This window comes from Falco rusticolus, chromosome 3 (genome assembly GCF_015220075.1).
Source record: "Falco rusticolus isolate bFalRus1 chromosome 3, bFalRus1.pri, whole genome shotgun sequence".
NCBI classification, from domain to species: Eukaryota; Metazoa; Chordata; class Aves; order Falconiformes; family Falconidae; genus Falco; species Falco rusticolus.
Window position 1 is genome coordinate 92,070,394 of NC_051189.1, and position 21,420 is coordinate 92,091,813.

The 21,420-nt window shown below is 48.8% G+C and overlaps 1 protein-coding gene across 2 annotated transcripts in view; it reads right to left on the minus strand.

The window, feature by feature from the left end:
- The window catches only part of PXDC1 (PX domain containing 1), a 32,455-nt gene extending 16,560 nt beyond the window's left edge, over positions 1 to 15,895 (minus strand). Inside the window, exon 1 of one of the 2 annotated variants that reach the window (XM_037380135.1) lies at positions 15,706 to 15,895. In XM_037380135.1, coding sequence (XP_037236032.1) covers positions 15,706 to 15,880 — 175 coding nt within the window. In that variant the 5' untranslated portion in view covers positions 15,881 to 15,895. Of the gene's footprint in view, positions 1 to 13,125; positions 13,459 to 15,705 lie in introns of those variants that run through there. The other variant, XM_037380132.1, reaches the window with a different exon arrangement.
- Between the last annotated feature and the right edge of the window lie 5,525 nt (positions 15,896 to 21,420).

The following is a 21,420-nucleotide window of genomic DNA, read 5'->3' on the forward strand; positions in this document are numbered from 1 at the left end:
CACTGGTAAAAAACCACAACTACCAAAACAACAAAAACCTGGAGCAGAAAAAGACTCAATAAATCAAAACCATCAAAACTACAAATCTGCAAAGCAGTGTGAGAAACCAATATACTAAAATTGTGTTAAACTAAGCACGTCTCCATCTCCCTGTTCAAAAGGCAAACATATAGAAAGAAACATGAAACATGCACAGTGTGGAGACAACATCCACAAACAGTTTCAGTCTCCATCAGTCCTTGGTGTTTGTTACCAATGAGATACGATCCCGTACAAACTTTCCAGAGAAAAGTGTGACTTCGAAACGGTCAGCTCTCCTCCAATTACAGCTCTAAATAAAACAGATTGTCTCCAGAGCAACCAGGTTTACTTGACAGTTGTCCCACAAAAGTAGCCTGGTTGCATGAGCCTTTCTATTGCTTGACAGCCCCTCTTTTTACCTGGTTTTGTCCCTCACCCTGCTACAGCTTGCTCCCTCTTCTGACAGCAGAGCAGAGCGTACCAGCAGGCGTGTAAGGCAGGCAGCCGTGTAGCCTGCTTTGACCGGTGTACACTAGAGTCGGGTAGCTTTGCATGGAAATTCTCTGAAAGGCCGTAGACACAAATTAACTCATCTGCATGGGTCCACAGACCGTGTATTAGCTGGGCTGTGCTTGACATTACTGACCTGAACTGCAGACCAGCACCCTTCATCTTCCTAACTACTGGGTGTGAGCAAGCCTGGGTGGATCTCCTTCGCCCCTCCACAAATATGTTCTCATCCCACATCTGAAAACAAGTTCAAACCTTTCAAAAAGAAGTGGTTTCATCTGGCCTAAAAAAAAATAATGCTGCCAACAGCCCTACAGCTCAGACACCCACCTATGATGTTAGAAACACTGTCGCCGCGCTGTAGCCCACATCAGAGAAAAGAGAGCCAGCCACCCTGGTGCCAGCTACCGTGGGGTGTCTCCGCTTCTCCGGCTGGTCCGGATCCAGGCTGCATAAATACTGACACAGACAGAGCAGAGACGGCCCGACTGCGGCTCCCACCTTGCAGGCAAACACCTCATCGCTGACCCACCCGGGATTCAGCACCCAACTGCTCTCTCTCAAATCTGCCCTCAACCTCAGACCCTTTCCCAAATAAGCTTTTACTATTGAAACTAGCAGTTTACCAGGAAGAGGGATACTTTCAAACAAATCAAGATATTCAGACCAGGAGAAGAAAAAAAAAAAAAAAGAAAAAAAAAATCCACCTCACCAACAACACTGAGCATTCATCCCGTGAGGAAAACCAGCCAAGCAGTTAGGATTTTCTTTCATTAGTAATCAGGCAAAGCATCTGCAGCTCCAAACAGCCTTTTTATGCTTCAGCAAGAGAAGTTGGACAATGCCATCAGGCTGTTGCACTGTCACAGATCACCCAGTGGGAGGTTTTACAGCTTCTTGCTTTCACCAGGAATTTCCAGCCCTGGTATATTCCTCCTTCCAGCTCTTGGAAAGGCACCAGCCATGCAAACCCACACTCTGACTTGGAAACTGGCACAGACAACTTGTAACATCTGACATGATAAAAAACTATAAAAAAGCTTTTAGTAATACCAAAACTAAAAGGCAGACAGCGTAGGAAGGAGAGTGATACATCTGCTTGGACAGCTTCCTATATATGTGCTTAATGATTACAGATGCACAGCTTTGGGGTGTAAACCTGCTGACCTTACATGAATTCCCCATACAGGGAATTCAGTTTGGCGGGGCTAAAGCCTTCCTTTTTCATAGATCTGCAGTCCAAACACACAGAGAGCACTTGACTGATTATATACATACTGAACCCTGTCATTTCTTCTGCACTAGCCACAAAGTGTGTGAGGCTCTCATTTATCTGAACTCTACAAGTCTCTCTAAGAGTTAACAGATGCCCTTGTGGTTTGCAGTTAGTCATAGACTATGGTCCCACAACCTGAGGGATTGCTCACAACCCCACAGCCACACTAACCGGAGCAAGGCACTGCCTGCCCAGTCGGCTGGGAGCAGAAGGCCTTCGTCCCTGCTTTGGCTCCCCTGCAGCTCACCCTCACTGGCTGTTGCCATCACCACCAGCACATACGTGCATGAGGAACGCTGTGGTTTCACGATGTGAAGCCTCCTGTAGCAAGACTGCTTTAAGGTGCTCTCACCCTCCCCTGCAACTCATTTCCTCTCCCACACCACAACACAGCGCTGCCTCCGCTTTGCCAGCACCATTAGGTGAGCAGCGGGGAATACCTCGAGCTGCTCCTGTCAAAGGCTTCACCTCAGGAAACCCCAGCCTTTGCAGAAGCTGCAGCTTCTTTGCTTTGCAGCAAGAGACTGCAACTAGGACGCCCCACTGTGCTGGTCCTGGCTGAGCCCCACAGCAGCCTTCCCAGTGCTGTGCTCTCTTTTGGTAGCCAGAGAGGCGGTGATAACACAGCAGTGCTCCGGCTGGTGCTGAGCAGCGCTCCCACAGCATCAAGGCTGCCCCTCCAGCCTTCCCACCCCTCACCGCCAGGCTGGGGTGGGGGGCAAGATCTCGGGAGGGGACATAGTCGGGACAGCTGACCCAAACTGACCAACGGGTTATTCCGTAACGTATGACATCTGCTCAGATATAAAAGCTAAGAGAGAGGAGGAGGAACGGGGGGCATTTTTTATTTATGATGTTCCTCTTCCGGAGCAATTGCTACACATCCTGAAGCCCTGCTTCCTGGAGGTGGCTGAACATCGCCTGCTGATGGGAAGTAGAGGGTAACATCTTGTTTTCCTTCACTTCTGGATGCGCAACTTTCGGTACTGCTTCATTAAGCTGCCTTTATCTTGACACACAAGTTCTTTTTCACCCTGTTTTTTCTCCCCTACCCCCCATCCCTCGCCGCCCCTGTTCTGCTGAGCAGGGAAGTGATAGAGCAGCTTGGTGGGCATCTGACACCCAGCCAAGTCAACCCACCACACTCATTCAAGCTCCTTTCTCACCCAGGCACTGTACTGAGTTTGAGCAGGCATCAGGACTTGTATAAAGAAGGGTCACAGAACCGCACCCAAGCTTTTCAGCTTTATTTTTCACTTTGGCGGGGGTTCTCTCCTGCCCATCTTCTTTTTCCTATTTGGAAGCTTTGATGAGGCTGAGAGAAAGGGAAAAAAAACCAAACCCAGAGGCTGGTGTAGAATCTCCAGATGCTAGAAACGCCTGAACAAACAGGCACATGCACATGCCAGTTGAGTCTGCAGACAGCGTCCAGCACCTCCATTACTCATTAACCCCGACACAAACACACCACAAGGTGGATGCATCTGAAGTGTACAGGACTCACTGGCCACGTATGCAGCATCTGTATGGCAGCTACAACATGTCCTGAGGCTGTTGCTTCTGCCCACAGACCATAAATACACGCCATTCTTTCCATCCAGGGCTTTTAGACCCTGAGAACCCTTATTGAGACAGTTTGCTATAAAATAAAAATAAGATATAAAAGTAATACACCAGTAAAGGAACCAGTAGCCTGGATCCAGTTGCGCTTTCTTCCACTTGTTCAGTCATGAAACAGAGCTGAGCTCAGAGCTGGGAAAACTTTTAGTGAGGTCATGGTGAAAGGCTGTTCTCATGCTTTTTCCTCTGCCCCGGCCCCTGTCTGACTGCTAATGGAAAACATGTGCATACTCCTCCCAGGAAAACTTTGCTCTCCATCTTGTTACCAGTGCTGTGCTTGGACAATTAACTATCATTTCAAGTGATTTAAATGCTATAAACACCTATGTTTATAGGGCTTGAGGTAAACTGGAGCCCCACCAGCTCCTTTTTTACCACAAACTCTGTTGCCAAATACCACAAACCTCTAAGATTTCTTCACCCTGCACACAAGGAAGCACACACGCTGGTGACGGGAGGGACAATACAGGCACACCGCCTGACCCAGAGTGGCACTCACCTGCACCTGGGATATTTGTGTTACGTTCTGCTGTGTGCACAACCCCCATAGTCAGCAACCTCATTCAATCCCTTTGACATCTCCTCTGCCCCCTTCCAGACCAAGAGCCCCAGGCAGAGTCTTTAAGACTGGGTGAAAAGGATTTGCCCACAGTTTGAGACCAAGAATACATAGCAACTTTACGCATAGCAACATGTCTCTGGAAAAACACTGCACAAACAGCACCAGAGACCTGCAGCATCCTTCCCACTCCGGGACCCTGTGCCAGAGCAGCTGCAGGAGGCTGAGCGAGCAGGCCAGCAGCTGCGTACCTGGCATGCTGGTTCATGGCGTGGGAGAGGGGCCCAGAGCTGCAAATGAGCAGGAAACGAGCTCAGCAGAGGAAGAGAACGAACTGGGAGCCAATTCCTGATGTCGACACACAAGCCTCGGTAGGCCTGTCCTATTACTGCCACATGAGCCACCAAATCTGCAACTAATGACGTTTTGACAACCACAGATAATGCACTGCACGCTTCTATCCAACGAGGCGGGACAGGAATCACAGCATGTGCTCCGTGGCTCGTAATAAAATCACAATGCAGTCCCGACGGTCAGCGTCCATGAGGAGCACACTGTCTTAATCCTCTAGTGCCTTCCAAGGAAGAGTAAGTTCATACCTAAGTCAAGTATGTCTCATATGCCATCTCTGATACACAGAGGCCTGCTTTTCTGGAGATGTGTTGCTATGTACATGTCACTATGTATACATGATCTCAAACTGTGGGCAAACTCTGTTTCTCCAGTCTGAAAGACTCCAGGCCTGTGGCCAGGGGAGGAACAAAGAATGCCCAAGAGATCTCCTACTTTCTCAAAAGCAGTTCAATATGTATAGAAAGTTGAGCAAGAGCAGAAGCCAAGGTGTACTTTCTGAAGATGTGTGTGCAAGATGGAATGGCAATACTCCTAAATGCTATGTATTTTAGTATGTACATGAAGATTAAAATATTGCATTGAGCCATCCTCACCTAATCCTCTCTTCACCTGCTATGGGAAAACTGCAGAGTAGATATCAAAGTGAAAAAAGGAGTAGCAAATAAATCCAGGGAGAAATCCTACTGTATTCTGCTAACCTGTACTGCAAGAAAGATTTAAGGCCTATCGATTCAGATCTATAGCCCATTCTTCTCTCTTTGTGCAAGCCCACGATTAGGGATTTCAGATCTTTAGGGAAGACAGATTATCCGTCTTGCACAGGAGACTGCTACTCTGCTCTCTCTCCTGGCCAGACTGTGTGGCTTCAACAGGACATAGGCCCCTTTCCCCCAGCTACAGTATTCATTAACACTGCAGTGCTCAATCTTTTTTGTCCCATACCCTCATTCCTTCTTTCCATCAGATATGTTCTAACCCATGTGTGTGCACACACAGAATTCAGGATGCAGATGGAGCGACAGCAGTAAGGTCCCAGCCGTGAGAGGAGGTATACAGAATCATCACAGAATAATGTCCAATGAGACAGTCCAGTCTGGTTCATCCAAAGAAGAGCCAAGTCCAAAGTCAGATAAGGCTGCCGGGGACCATGTCCAGTTGACTTCTGATTATCCCCATGGACAGATATTCCACAGAATCATGCAGGAACTGAAGCTACCTAGCTGGGACATGGATCAGGGCTCAAAGGCAACTCAGCCCAATGCTTTCTGATATTTTGCTCCTTTGCACCGCTTCCCATTTCTTTCCTCTGCTGAAATGGGCTCTTCTCAGTATCACTTCATCTGGCATCTTTCCCTCCTTCATGGCCACGATGCCTCTCTCCTCCCAGTGGCTGCCCTGGTAGCATCCCTCCTCCCCACAGACACATGTTCCTTCAACCACGCTGCCTGGGAACTATGGCATTAGCCACCTCAGACTGGACTCTGAAGAGGCCAGAACAGCTCCCACTTACAGCTGCCTCCTCTCTGACAAAGGGGAATAGGATAAAAGGTTTTTAGAAGGACAAAGGAATACTCAGTGGTATGTAAAGGCAGGAAATTAAAAAAACCCAGCAGATGGGAAAGCTTGTTTCACACTTTTCTTCACTAACTCTGTAGAAATGACACTACAGGAATCCCTTAAGTCCAAAGACTTGATAAGATCCATAGAAGGGCAAATAATTACAGGCAATCAGGGATATCAGATCTCCAATTACTAGAGACCAGGGTCGTCACTTTGCTGTTTCTGCCAGTTATTTAGGCTGTCCTCTGTAGCATCTGGTTCTCATCACTAGGGACAGGAGCCCAGAGCTAGCTATGGCACTGGTCTGACTTAGTCTGGCAGCTCTGGCAACATTTCTTCGATGCCTCTTGCCTAATTCTACAACACCCCTCTCTTGGGGCAGACACACTTGCCCCTTGCCCTCGTGGGGAAATTCATCTGTCTCATATGACAAGAGTCACTACAGTCTCTAAAGCCTTTACAGAGGGTTTTCTATTTATACAGCATCACTGACAAGATCCACCTCGGTGGCATTACTTGGGGAGCAGTGAAAAGGATATGATGGAGTTGAAAAGAGTGGTGCAGGGAGGTGGATTTTCAAAATTTCTTACATGTTGTGCTGCCCTTCTTAAACAATGTTGGAAGAACAAAATAGGGACAAGTTTTTTCGTTGTGCTGCCCTTCTTAAACAATGTTGGAAGAACAAAATAGGGACAAGTTTTTTCAAGAGGTACGAGTATGCAAAGTTCATGTAAGTCACTCCACACTTTTAGAAGTCTCACTAGGTAGCAACGAGCGTATTGAAGAAGATACTGAGAGAAATGTGTTAGATGGAGAAAGATAAGGAGTTCTCAAAACCCTGCCTGCACTGCACACACCCAATTCTAACACAGGCCATTTCTTCTTTTGCAGTTCATATGCAGGAGATGTAAAAATATAGATGGAGCAAAGTCCTGTGCAAACAATCGTCAGACTGAAATCCCCCAGAGCAGAGGCTGTGACCATGGCCACCTGAGGACCCTGGAACACTCAAATACCTATGCAAAGCAAGGAGGAAAGTTAAAAGCTGAGAAGTCCAGGCCCTCCAGCTGATGGGCTTTCCACACATGCATCATTATTATTATTATTATTGTTGTTGTTATTATTATTGTTATTGTTGTTATTATTATTATTATTATTATTATTATTATTATTATTATTGGATCTCCCAGGATCTCTGGAGGGGACGCAGCACCTTCTGGTGACAAAACTCAGCAGACAGGCTTTCCCCACAAGGCTCCCGGTCCTGATCCCTGGTGAGCCACAAGAAACAAAAAGGTGTCAAAGAAGCATGAGATAAAAGCAAACAAAGCAGCAAAAACCTGACTAAAAATGCAAGCTCCCACAACCATTTTTAGTGCTGATTTCTTATCAGGTGAGAACTGTCATGAAAAAAACAACCTCATTTCCATCCTTTCCACCAAAATCCTCCCAGACATGTTGCCTCAGTCCACCACAAAAAGGTAACTTGTGCCTAGCGTTGTAACAACACAGCCAGCTTCCATTCATCTCCATCATTACTGATGAACCATGAAATTCAGCTAATAAAAACCAAACCCAGAAGCCCCAAACTTAATTTTGGTTATACAGCCCTGCTAGAGCCTGATAACCAGAAGCTGCATCCTTTGTCTGCCAGACAGAAGCTCTGAGCAAACTCTGCTAATGAACTGTTGACAATGTCAACAATGAAAGGAGCACAATAGATGCAGTGTATTTATCTTTATTGTCACAGCACCGAAACAGCTGCTGTCTGTGGAAACCACTATGCTGCTTCTGTAGAGCTCCCTCTTCTCATAAATCACACTCCCAGATGGTCTTGTAAACAACAACAACACTATAATGCAGCATATAGAAAACCGTAAGTTATGAATGCGACATTTGCAGGCAAACATAACATTCTTGGGCCAGCTCTTCAGGAACTGCCTTCTGCTTTGTGCAAGTCCGTCCGACAGCAACCCTGGAGGAGCTTCCCATGTGCTTCCAGGTGCACAGCCACTGGGACAGAGAAAACAGCCGATCAGCTGCTTCCTGCATGAGGCAACCAGGCTGGAGGGCAGGCACAAGCCTTAGAGCCAGAGCTCAGCACTAGTCACCTGGGAGGGATGGCTCAGGGTCTGCTGCAGGTGAAGCGACTACCTGTACGCTACAAGGCAGGCTGCAGACACAAAGTTTCTATGGGAAATCTCCACCACTACTGGAGAACTTCTACGGACAGACAGTGGTTGCGTGCCAGCAAGGCAGAAGGGAACCGAGAAGTTCCAGAGAACCACAGATAACCACGGATGGCAGCAAGCTGGTGAGGGAAGCAAACCTGGAGGCAAAGAAAGGGAACAGAAAGCGGCTCAGGGAAAGCAACTTGGAGAAACAGAGAGAATAACAGAAAGGAGACCAATGATGGAAAAAGGCCAGGGCAGCGCAGAATGAGTCAGAGGAGACATGAAAAGAAGGAAAAGGGAGGAAAATGAGCACTTTGGGAAGAGAGGTTCCATCTGAAAAAAAAAACCAGTCTGTAAGACTGGAGAGAGTTTCTGACTTGATGGCTCAGATTATCAGAGCAGGACCAGGCATTACACAAAGGCACAATATGAACAGTGACACTGGAAGAGCATCTGAGCCTCTGTTCTGATGACAAAGGCAACAAAACAGTGGCAGAGGAGGATTGCCAGAAACTGCCCTGCCACTTCAGGGCAAAACAAATCCCAACTATGAAAGGTTACTAATGTGCTCTTCTGGCTTCCTGGTCCAGCACTTCAGGGGCTGATCCTGCCCACCCTGAAGTCAAGAGGCAGGTGTCTGACTGCTGACCGCACTGAAGTTGGATCAGGTTCTAGGATAAATCTTAGATAAAACACCCTCAGGAGTAATATTTAGAGAAAACAGGAGGGAGAATACTTTTCCAGGTTTATACTTCACTTCCAGTGCTATTGGGGCTGTTGCAACTATCTCCAAATCATCAGTTTTAAGTCAGCTTCCAAGTCCATAGTGCTGCCTTTCTCATGAAGACTGATTTAAATACAAAAGTTGTTTATTTTGCATATAGAAACAGACCACTTAGTAACATTAGGCTGTGTTCTAGCTCTGCTAAGAGTGAATTATCCTGCGTTTCTCTGTGATCCTTTTTTGTGCACTTGCCTAGAGCAAGGGATGAGCACATTTCAGACACAAATAAAATACTAGCGACTTACTGGTAACATCACAGTGAATCATATTTAGTCACCCTGCAGGTATGCACATACCTAACCTTGTTTACCAGCTTACTAGGAAGATGCCTTGTGTTGTTCAACGTCCTTGGCCCTTAGCATCATAGTACACTCCAGGTACAGAAAGCGCAATTTGCCACGTGTTCTTATTAATTATCAAAGACAAGACCAGACTGTGTGAATGCCACACTCCCCCGCAGGACCTCTCCTCTTCTCATATCAAAGAAAGGGTAAAAGGAACAGCCACTGCAGAAAACTATACCTCCCATCCCCTCCTCTGTAATCTCAAAGCACTCAGCAGCTTTGAGAAATACAGAGCATTGTGGAAGCCAGTCCAAGGGGACGAGGGGTGGAGAAAGGAAAGGAGAGGATGGTTTGCTGTTGCTGAGCAAGAAAAGAAGCACACTCCTGCTCAGTATGAGCTGTTTGCTGAAACCAGCAATAATGGCAACAACCAACTTTTTCTAATATTGCTGACGTTTTAACAACAAAAAAAATCTTCTTTTAAAAAGTTAATAACATGAAATAGCTCAAGCTTCCACTCCTCAACCATATCCCTTTGTAATGTACTGCAGCATGACTGAGCTGTAGGATAATGCCAGCCCTTTTAAGGCTCCTTAGGCAAATCTGTAGGGACTTTGGAGTCCTTCAATGCAATGCAAATTTGGTTTGCAACACTTTACCACTTCCTCCAGATAAAAGGCACAGCTAATATTCACCTCCTTTCAGAAAGCCTAAAACACACACACACACATATACAAACTCACATACATATGCATATACATTTATACATATATAAAAATACACACAAATGTATATGACTGAACACTAACACACACAAGAGTGTGCTTTTGTCAGGTTTTTTTTTGGATGAAGTATATTGAGCTTCATTGTAGGCAGCAGGATGTCTGCTTTTAAACAGGACATTAAGAAACCATGCTTATTGTAAGGACCAGACATGCCCCATGCCATCTCTTGTTACACCTAAAGCTTTGCATCAGTGTCACTTATTTAAATGAGATTTTTATGTTTCAGCTTTGTGCAGTTACACAAGGCTGTGGCCAGTCACTTTAACATGCTGGTATGATGAAGCGTTCTCTATACAGAGAAGCACAGTCTATAAAGTAATTTTCTTTAGAGCAGGAGCAGCATAATTCTAAACAGCGTATTACTGAAATTGTGAAGTGCACTGTGATTGCTTAGAAACTGCTCCTGATTTTCATTTTATCTCTGTTGCAAAGGTAACCCCCACCCTCTCACCGAGCTGAACAGATCATAATCTGCTTATATTGGGTTTCGATTTTTCAAACCCTGGACTGATTATGCCTTGCTCATTCCTGATTCTACTGAAGTCAGTATGCCTGTTCCCGAGATAAGGGTAAGTGAAGGTTGCTGGCTCCAGGTCTCGGGCAGGAATCGAGCATCACAGGCTGAGGACGCTTACTCTTTCCCAGCTGCTGATGCACTAGTGGTGTGTGTTACCTGGGACTGTCAAGTAAAACCAGTGCACAGGACTATAATCCCGTCTGGCCCCAACAAAACAAGCGATGCTTCAGAGAGATGCTGTGAAAACAGTTCAATACTTTGCAAAAGCTGTGGTGGGTCTTGAGGCAGAAGAGGAATCATGCTCCCATCAGAGAGGTGCTGAGGAATGAGCACAGCTTAAGGATGCGCAGCGGGTCCTGTGCCTCAGCGGTGGGCAGCGAGCACACGGGGAAGGGGGGCAGGGGGCCAGGGCCAGCAAGGACCAAGTCCATCTGGCCACAGACCCCGCACATGCCCCAGCGCAGCTGCCAAGCTACTCTTCAGAGCCCCATAAAGCCAACAAGTACAAAGGCCACCGCCACCCTGGGAAGTCAGATTTTCATCACAGTGACCCTGGCAGGTGCTGTGCCCTGCTGCCTCGCTCCACACCCACCCAGCATCCTCAAAAGCCGGAGGACCACGTACACTTAAAGGCCACGTTATTTAGAATTTACTGCCGCTCAGCACTACTAAAAGCCACGCTCGCAGTACCTTAGGTAGGGCACCCGCAGTGGATAATGAATTTTCGCAATACTTTAGACCCCTGACCAGCAGCCTCACCGCGCCCGGCGCTGGAGCACGCTGCGCCGCGCACACGGCCGGGCTGGGGGGGGCGGGCAGGGAGCCCCAGCGCCGGCCAGGCCCATGCCCCCTGCCTGCACCCACGGGGGGACGCACACAGCCCCCCTGCGGCACCCAGCCCCGCCAGCACCTCCCACCCCGCAGCCCTGCGCCCACCGCCCGCAGCCCCGCTCCCCCCCCAGCCCCGCGCCGCCCGCAGCCCTGCGCCCAAGCCCCGCAGCCCCGCAGCCCCCCCAGCCCCGCGGCCAAGCCCCGCAGCCCCGCAGCCCCCCCAGCCCCGCGGCCAAGCCCCGCAGCCCCGCGCCCCCCCAGCCCCGCAGCCCCCCCAGCCCCGCGGCCAAGCCCCGCAGCCCCCCCGCCTGCAGAGGGCACTCGGGGCCTGCGAGTGGCGGCGCATCCCCGGCGCCCGCCCAGCCGGGCCGCCCCTCCCGGCAGCGGCGAGGGGACAGCCCAGCGCCGGGGGACACCCGCCGGGGAGCGGGCTGCGCCTCCCGTCACCGGGAAAGGTTTACGCCTTTTAAAATAAGGCTCCCCCCCGCCCCCCCCAAGCCCACCAGCTGGGGTCAGGGGTCTGGCAGGGCAGCGCAAAAAGACCTGTCTCGCCTTCAGCCCCCATCAACACACGGGCGAGGCCGCCCGGGGGAGGCCGGCTGGCGCTGCGCCCCCCGGCAGCCAACACAGCCCGATGGCACACGGGCAGGGTCCAGAAATAGATCCAGTGGATCTACACCGGTATGCAGGGTGGAGACCCAGCCCTCAGAATGTCAAAACGCAGACCTTCTGCAAGGGGTGTGTGGGTGTGTGTGTGTGTCACATTAGCATGGTGAGAGGCGAAGTGACAGCCCGGGAGGACTGGGAAGTCCTCCCACAGAGGAAAACATACACAATATATAGGCTTCGCCCCAGTCCTGTTCAACCTAGTCGTTTATGTGGTCACTCAAACAACTGGAGAGACTGGGAGAGCTACATCCATCGTCAGATGAGCGGGCGCTCTGCACCGCTCTACACACTTGATTGGAGCAAAACGCATCGTTGCATCTAAAAAACCACCCCAAACGTTGAACAAATTAAAACCACCCTCAAGGCAACTGAACAGGTACATTCTGCTCCTGCACAGGGCGGGGCGAGGATGGGCAGCATCCCCCGAGCTGGGTTAATCCACTTCAGGCACGAAAAGAGCAAACGCGGCTCCAACCGCTGGTGCAATTCCCCTGTTTTGCAGAAGTTATGCGAGGAATGATGCCAGCTCCCAGAGTCGCTCTGTCCACTGGCAAGCGCCGCAGCCTCTTTTTTTTTTTTTCTTATTTTTTTCTTCCCTCTCCTTGTGGCAAACAACATACCAACATGCGGAGATTTTTCAGTTACAGCCCTTCTCCTGCCAACAACTCCCCCTGCCCTTCCCCGGGAAGCCTCGGGGAGGCCGGCGGCAGCGGGGAGGGGCTGCGCGAACGGGGACCCCGCTGCTGCCCCGGCCCGCAGCCCCCGTCGCCGCACAGCTGGGGACAGCAGCGGGGCTGGGGTCTCCCTCCCGTGGGAGCCCGGGGCCCGCGGGGCATGCCCCCCTGGACTGCGGGACAGCTCTTCACCCCCGCCGTGTATTTACAAAAAACCCCAAAATAACAAAAAAAACCCAACCGCAAACCAAAAACCCAAACAACAGAAATCAACAGCCCGGGAGGAGTTTCCAACAGCAAAACGCCTCCGCAGCTTTCCAGCTCCCCCCACCCCGTCCGGCCCCGCAGCGGCTCCGGCTCCATCACCCCCTTCCCTCCGCCGGGGGACCCGCCCGCCCCGCCGCCGCCGCCGCCACCGCCACCGCCCCGCCACCGCCGGGCAAGCGGCAGCGGCTGAACGCTCGCCCGCCCGCCCGCCCCGCAGCGAGGGCCGGGGGCTGCCCAAACCTTGGAGCAAGGGGGAGCGGGACAGCTCGGGCCGGTCCTCGGGGAAGGAGTCGAGGAGCCGCTTGAAGAGGCGGCCGAGGTCGGAGTAGCTGCGGTGCAGGTAGAGGATGTTGCGGTCCGACCACTCGGTGCGGATCTCGTAAAACTCCTCCTCGTCGCCCCGCCGGCTGATGATGAGCCGCCGGATCCCGTTCACCCAGCAGCCCCGCACGTACATGTTCACCAGCGAGGTGCCCTCAAACACGGCCGAGGCCATCCCGCCGCCGCCCGCGCATCCCCCGCCGCCGGCGGAGGGCGAAGCGCACCGCCCCGCGCCGCCGCGGCCAAGTTAAGAGGAGGAGGAGGAAGAGGAGGAGGAAGCGGGAAGGGGGGGTGCCACCCGCCGCACGGCCCCCCCGGCCCGGCCCGGCCCGGCCCGGCCCTGCCCTGCCCGCCGGGGCTGTGCCGCCTCCCGGCGCCGGAGGGAGGGGGCGGGCCCGCAGCGAGGGGCCGGCCCGGTCCCCCCCGCCCCGGCTCCGCCGCGCCCCCGGCACCGACCACGGCGGCCCTCACCCCCCGGGGCGGGCGGCGGTGCGGTGCGGTGCGGTGCGGTGCGGTGCAGTGCGGCCCGGCTCCCCCGGCGCCGCAGGAGGGCACCGCCCCCCCCGCCCGCGGCCGCTCTGACCCCCCGGCCCGGCCCGGCCCCGCGGCCGGCGCCCACCCCTCCGCCAACAGCCGCCGGCCCCGCGCCGGGATCCTCCTCTTCCTTCTCGGGACAATTCCGCAGGCGCCACGGGCAGGATGAGGACATTTTTTCCCCTCCCAATGACCCCAAAAGTTTGGTTTTGGTTTTTTTTTTTTCCTTTTCTTTTTTAAAACTTCCAGGCCCGCCAGCTGGGGCAGGCAAAGGGGGAAGAAGAGCTTGTGCCGCCTCCAGATGCAGCGTGCGGGGCTGCCATCCCCCCGCCCCCCCCCCCCCCCCGCCCCCGCATCCCGCAGCACACAGGGTTGGGGAGCATCCCTCTGTGTCCCGGGGAGCATCCCTCTGTGTCCCAGGGAGCCCTCCCGGAGACCCCGGCAGCCGTGCAGGCATCACCGGGGAGAGGTAGGTCCATTAAAAAGGAAAATGGAGGAAAAGCAGGAGAAAGGGGTGCACGGCTGGTGCCTGGGACTCCTTCAGCCTTGGGACACCATTCCTGAGGGAGCCTCCAGCAGCATCACATACGGGAGGGAGATGGGGGGCTTGCAAATACTTGCAAATCCTCCTTCCTACGAGGACCCGAAGCTCTGTCTTAACACCCCAAGAACGGGCTACGGGGAGAGCTGGCGGGGCCTTCAGTAGCCAGCTGCAGGCATCTGGCAAAACTGGAGACACAATGTAAAGCAAGGAAGTGTGTGGAAAATACCTGGATGCCTGAAAATGCCTAGAAGCTGCAGGGTTAAGATATACATACTGAAGGTGAAGTGAATGACAGCGCTGTGAGGTGGGATGCATCACCTGGGACTGGCTCTGCCTGAAGGCAGCAGCCTCCGGTGCCTCTGGCACCTTTGGCTTTCTGCTGCTGGGGGGCTTGGAGGGGCCGGGGGGGGCAGTTGGGGTCATGCTGTGGCCTGGGGCTGAAGAGACCCTTCCTGTTCGTATAATCTGGGGAGGTCAGAAGGTTGTTGCACTCACACTACGTATCACCAAATTTAAGCCAGTTTTTGCCAGTGTGACATCTGTGGCTCGGGAGGCCAGGAGTTCACACGGGAACAGTTCGGGTGCCGTTTAACTGCTCAGAAAAATCAGCAGAACCCAGAGACATGACCGCTGTTAGGGGTATCAGCCAAAAAGCGGTGGTTGGAGAACATCACAGCCGGATCACCGTGGGACTGTACAAGTAAGCATGGCAGGGGGGGCACAGAGGTGAAAGATACTTAATAGTTTTCTGTAAAGTGCATAATTAAATAACTAAATCACACTCTTTTCAATAGATAACATGTTGCTCGTAACTGCCTGCATCATTTAGGTGCCACATGCCTCTATGGTAAACCAACCCCAAACTAATAAATGCAATGATGTCCCAATCTCTCTATTCAAATACATAATTGTACCTTTTCTTGAATTAACTTCTACATAACAAAACTGGTTTTAATTCACTCTGAAGCACGGTCATATGTAAAGAATGCAAACAACAGCTCCATCTCTCCCAACAGAAAGGCAAGTGCCTGTTTACTGCAGCCTCACTCTACAGCACCTGCAGACATTTCTTTAGAGAAATCTGGATTTTTCACAGCAGGATAGGCAATACTTCAGATGTTGGAGTGGATCCTGAGGCGCTCAGCACCAATTCTTACCAAACTGACTTCATTCAGAACAGCCCTGGGCTCATAGCTGCCATACAAACCCAAAGCAAACCCGAAGGCACATGCTTTCCAAGAAGAGCTGTCTACCCCTGTCTGGAGCAAAGCTGTGGCAGAGGCCCACCAATTTCACCTTGGATCACCACAAAAAGGGTTTTCACATCACTATTGGGCTAGGCATCTCCCAAGTACCCCGTATTAGCTGTTCAGAGTATTCAGCACAGGAAATTCAACACAGGAAAGGGAACTGTTGTGAACCTTTGTACTGTAGGAAGATCTTCACACAGCTCCTTTTGTTCAGGGCAGGCTTTTGTAATCCCTCCTCTTGTTCCAGTACATGGTGGTCTTCCCAGTTCTTCCATGTAAAAACAAAACATGAAAATAAAATGACTTCTCTTCTGAAAGTTGCTGTGGTAACCTGAAATAGCCACATGTCCTAAGGAAGCAAAACTTCTAGGAAGAGAACTGCGAGAGTAACCCCCTTTTTTTAAAGATGTCAGCCTTGTGTTGCTTCTATTTCAGCAGGGAAAGCACTTGACTTCTGCTCATTCTGACTGGTATTTTCTGCCTTTGCAATAAAGTGATTTTTGCTGTTGTCAGCCTGCCCACAAACTGCATGTCAATCAGCACCCCTCTGAGGCTCTCAGCACCTTGTCAAAGCTCCGGCTTCAGCTGGACTCTGCAAGGTCTTGGTTGGGGGTCCCCAGCTTCTGCTGGGCTAAGGGTGGCAGGCACTGTCCTGTAGGCTCAAGCATTAAGTGTTGAGTTCTATTTTTCTCTCTCAATCTGACTGGTGCCAAACTTCCAACTTAATTAAAATATTCAAATCACACAAAACCCTATGTGCCTTTCACTGCCTGCTCATGAAAAATGAGTGTATGCTGAAAATTCTACATTCTAAAGGGCTTGAAGCTGGCATACTGATGCCAGATGAAAGGTAGAAGTACTCCCATGCCCAGCGCTGCGCATGCAGGATCAGTTCATTATTTCCCCATGAGTATGATCCTGTTCCAAAACCCAGAATCTTAGTCCAGTAAGTACAGAAGTACAACATCCCCATTTTGAACCAGAAAGTAAAACTGTGGCACAGCTTTAAATCCTGCCACTGAGGACTTCTGGTGTGGTCACCCATCGCCTGTGGGCGAGTTGGTAGCTCACCACGATTTAATCTTGTTCTCAGTTTAGGCGGCAGAACATGCGTATATACATCCTCTCACCCCTCAGGTATGCTCCTGAGCGTCCCTATACAGCAGTGTAATGCCAACCAGCCACTAAATCTGGGTACGACTGGTGTTCATGAAAGTTGGGTTAGTAATAATCACCTGTTACGGTGAAAGGACTGCAGGATTATGGCAAAGGTCTCTTGAGGCAGGACTTGCAAGATTATCTGCAGCGCGGAATGTAAAATAGGTGTGCAGGAAGGATGGACAGTCCCAAAGGACATAGACATCTTCCAGATGAAAGCATCTTTTATTATCAGTACTGTCTATTCTTGGTCTACAAATTATTTCCATTGTACACTTCTTTTAAAAGTACATAGAGGGTGGGAATTTGCATTTGACAAGTTTTCCATGTGTACGCAGCATGGGCAGAGGCACTGTGCAGCAGCTGCTCTTCAGCAGAAAAGGGGAAACGTGTATTTGCCTTTCTTTAAGGAAAGGTTTTTATCAAAACACATATTATTCCTTCTTATGTGACATGTAGGGTTACTGTTTTCCATACTTATATTTCGAGACAAAAGTAATTAGTGGCAATTGCACCTTAGAGAATAAAGATGCTGACTGCGTATGTTTTATCCCCATGCATTTTTGTGATCTTACTGTCTCATTGGAGTCATAAAATGTTACGGTAATGCACACATTTTCTTGGCCACTTACTAGTTTGATTTCTACCTAACAATTTTCCAGTCTTGCATTTTAGTTTCACAAACTGCTAAGAAAGTTCCTTCATTTGAAATACATGCAGAGTACTTACCACATACTGTTAATCAGCTTGCTGAAAGGACTCTGGCCCTGTGAAAGCTACTCTGGCCAAAACTTCCCTCTCAAGTCTTCAACTGATTCAAACGCAACCATGATGCAGCAAAATTGTCTGAATTTGAGAAGAGGCCAGGGCCAAATCATGGGGCTTAAGAAGCCCAAGGGCAGGTAACTCTTGCCTTTTACACTTGCAATGTGAACCATGGCTAGAAACACAAATTTTCATTCAAAGTTGAATGAGCCTGTCATTCTAACCTTGCGCTGCACTGTGACATCTCAGTCCTGGTTTTTCAGGTTTCTTCATTGGTATATAATTGGAAATTACAGGGATATGCTTGCCTTCTGTCATACACAAGCAAGCTGTGAAGACTTCTGAAAGCTATTTCCATGCTATCTACATTTTCTCCACGTGTCCTACACCCTCCAGTCCACTGTAGCACCTTCTTTTATCCTCATGAGTTATAGTCCCCAATAGTAATCATCTCCCAGACTGCATCTGCATTTGGGAGGAACTTCATCTAAATGTCTAAGAAGATCTCTCCCTGGTTTGTTTGAAAGTCATTTTAGGGCTCCCTTTTGTCATTAGGCCTTCAACCCCCTTAGCAGAGAGGCATGATGATTCACCCTCTTTCTCTCCACATCCATGCAGGGTAGGAAGAGGGTTTTGTACTATATTTGTAGTTAAATTCCTCATTTTTGGCAATAGGCTTTATAATAAGTAGTAAGGAATATCCACTACTGCAAACAGGGGATAAAGAAAGTAGCTTTCATCTTCAGGAAAAAACAGACGGTATCTTTCGTGAGCGCGACGAGTGAAGCTGGAAGATTTCACGACTTCAGTTTAGATCATTAACCTCTTTAGAGGAAATAGATTATTGAAATAGCAGCAGCCACTAACCAGGTAACATGCATCTCCACCTGAAACAGATGTGAGAGGTGTTGCAGAGCCCCTCTGGTGCAGGAACACCTAAAGGCAATGAATCCCATGGAAAAGCTCAAGGACAGAGGCAGGCTGAGAGGGGCAGGAGGAGAACAACACCTGCCTTGGGGTAAGAGGCTCTCTGGTTGTTCAAGTCTTCTTTTGCTCAAGGAAGCTGACTTTCTACATTTTTGTAAATAAGCAAAAATTGCATCCAAGGCACCTGGATCCCTTAAGAATTGCTCCTTCTAACTAACTGTTCAAGACCCAAAGATTTCATCAAGACACTTAACAAGCCAAAAAGCAGTCATAGCTCCCAAGCCTGGAGTCACCAAAGGCCTCTTGCCTGCTGACTTTTAAAAATCATTTCTGCCATGAAAGTGTGGACGGCCTGGACCCTGCAGTGAAGGAGAGTCACATTTCCAGCCTCAGCTAGCGGATTTGTAAGCCTGGGAGACCAGAGCCTTTGCAAAGATGCTCGGTTAGCTCATTCTGCTCTGTTGCCAGTGTGGCGTTGGAATAAATAAAATGCTTACCTACTGCTTAACAGTACCAAAAATAATTTGGAAAGCAAGAGAGATTGAAGCTTTATCCACTTACACAATTATTGAAAAGAAATAACGAGTTCTAAAAAGCCACCTGCACCTCTGTAATACCTGCAATGTAGAGTGGGCACTCTTTTTCTGTTCTCCCATGATGTGCACCCTTCTCTTAAAAGGTTTTTTTTAATGTGCAATCCAAAGGCAAAGCAGCCTCTCCTGTTCTAGTCTTTAGTTCATATGACAAGATCGTCCCTTCTGAACACCCCTGGTGAGAGGGAGCCCTTGAAGAAATGAGCTACTGACTGAAACATCCTTTCATGCTCCTGTGGGGCTGTTAGACTGCAAAAGGTTTGCATGCACAGCCAGAGCACTGCTGGGACTGTGTATTCTCACTTTGTTCTCCTCCTCTCTCCCCCAGGCTGATTCTGTGAAGTACTGAGCCCTCCTGGAGCCAATGGGAGTTAAAAAAGTACTCAATATCCTTCCAGCTTTGGCTACCTCATAATATAGTCATTAATGTATGCACAACCTATTTTTAGAACCTGTACATGTTTTCTGGGTAAAAAAAATGCTTGAAAAACCCCTTCCTCTCCCTCAGAATTGACATTGAATTTGATTTAATAGAAGAGGCTGAAATTCTTTCCATTAAAAAGTGTATTATAAATGCTCAAGGAGCTGTAAGTGCAGTTGAAAGCTAGGTATATTCCTGCCAAAGGGTAAACTACCTTAATCTAATAGACTGTTTCTAGTGGAACAATTTACCCTTTATGAGCCTTTTTCCTGGAGACAACATAGAAAGTATATATTCACTATGTTTCCAGCAGAGGCAAATAAATTAAATATACATCTAGGTTACTAAAAAACCAACCATGTTGGCATAAAAATTATGCAAGACAAAACTTATCTGTATTTTCAGACTCTTAACCTAGCATAATTAGCCAGTTGGGCAATAAAAGGTCCACAGTACTGGCCTTCTGTATGGTTTGTAATGATCCCTTGTATGGCCTAACACTGCAAATTTGTATGGAGCATAGAAATGGAAAGCCCTAAAGTGTTCAAAAAGACGAGCATTATTATTCTAAGTCTGCAGAAGGGGAGACAGAGCCACAGAGCTTGCCTAGGACTGCAGAAAGAGGTTGTCTGAAAGGTTGAAATATTCGTAGCACTTGGCACACAGACTTGTATACAACCCTTAGAGAACATACTATTTTGCAGAGCGTGGGGGGATAAAAAAACCTACATTGTGTATATCCTCTAGAGCTGTAAATGCACAACAGAACCAGTTGCACACTGTAGGAAATCTTAGCTTGCTTTTTTTTTTTTTTTTTTAAAGGACAAAGCTGTTCTAATGTTCTATTTTTTTTCCTCATTACTGTGAAGAAAAATCACTCAGTTTAAAATCAGTAGGCAGAGTATAACAACTACAAGTTGGGCATATTTTTGTTTCTGTTGTTAGCAATTGGAACAAACTCTTCCTTTGCTCTTGCTATGCTACCCCAGAATGAGCAACTGGCTTTGTTTTAGATGCTGAAAACTCTGTCTGTATCCTAACCAGTGATAACTCTGGCTTAAAACATATGAGCAGTCCAGCTGACCTGCAGTAGACTCGTCATGCTCTTAAAATTAAAGGCACGCTGAGTGCTTAGCTAAGTGGATATGGAGCCCTTCAACATCTGCTCAAGGCAAGGAGAAGTTCTCAATGAAAGAAACACATAAGGAAGTCACAGCAACAGGAATGCTGAGTATGAAAGACATGCAGGATTGGACCCTGATGAACAAGTATTACTGAATTGCATTCATTCACATAGCAGCATCCATAAGATACAGCTCATCAGTGTTTGCTGCTTCAAATACTTCAAGTCAAAACAAGTGTGAGTGATTTGATGTGTCTACACGGCATAATTAGAGATGTAAACAATGACTGCTATTGCAGAAACTAGAGCAATATGTTAAGTAATTACCCGAGTTATTTCAGTCTGGCTACATTCTGCATCATTAGTATAATTACGGGAATGAAATTCAAGCCCATCATACCTTTGGTAGTTCAGTTTGTGCACAACGACCTCATCCTCAATTTTTATGATGTTTCCTTGATCGCTAGGGTGGCCCACGCTCTCCCCCATTTTTTGTTATCTGAGCCACAAAGGAAAGACCTATTAATGAAAACAAGGTTAATTATGCTTTCATCAGAATGGCTTCAGAAGGGATTCCTTCTGAAAAACAGCGGAGTGGGGATTCCATTCGTTCTCTTCCCTTCCTCCTTAAAAAATAAAGTAAAACCACACAATGAATGTCTCTATTTACATTTCAGACTTCTTTTCATGCCTAATATGCCCATGTGAATGTACCAAACATGAGTGAAGCATGAATAATATGTGACTATTTTTCCCTTTTTCCCCCCCTATATTGCTCAGCACTCTATTTTTCTAACTTCCCAAGAGCAAGAAGGAAACCATTTCCCTGCCCCCCTCCTCTTTGTTTCTTTTTCTTCTTATTCAGGACGGGGCTTGTAGTGAATCTGTTAGGACTATTG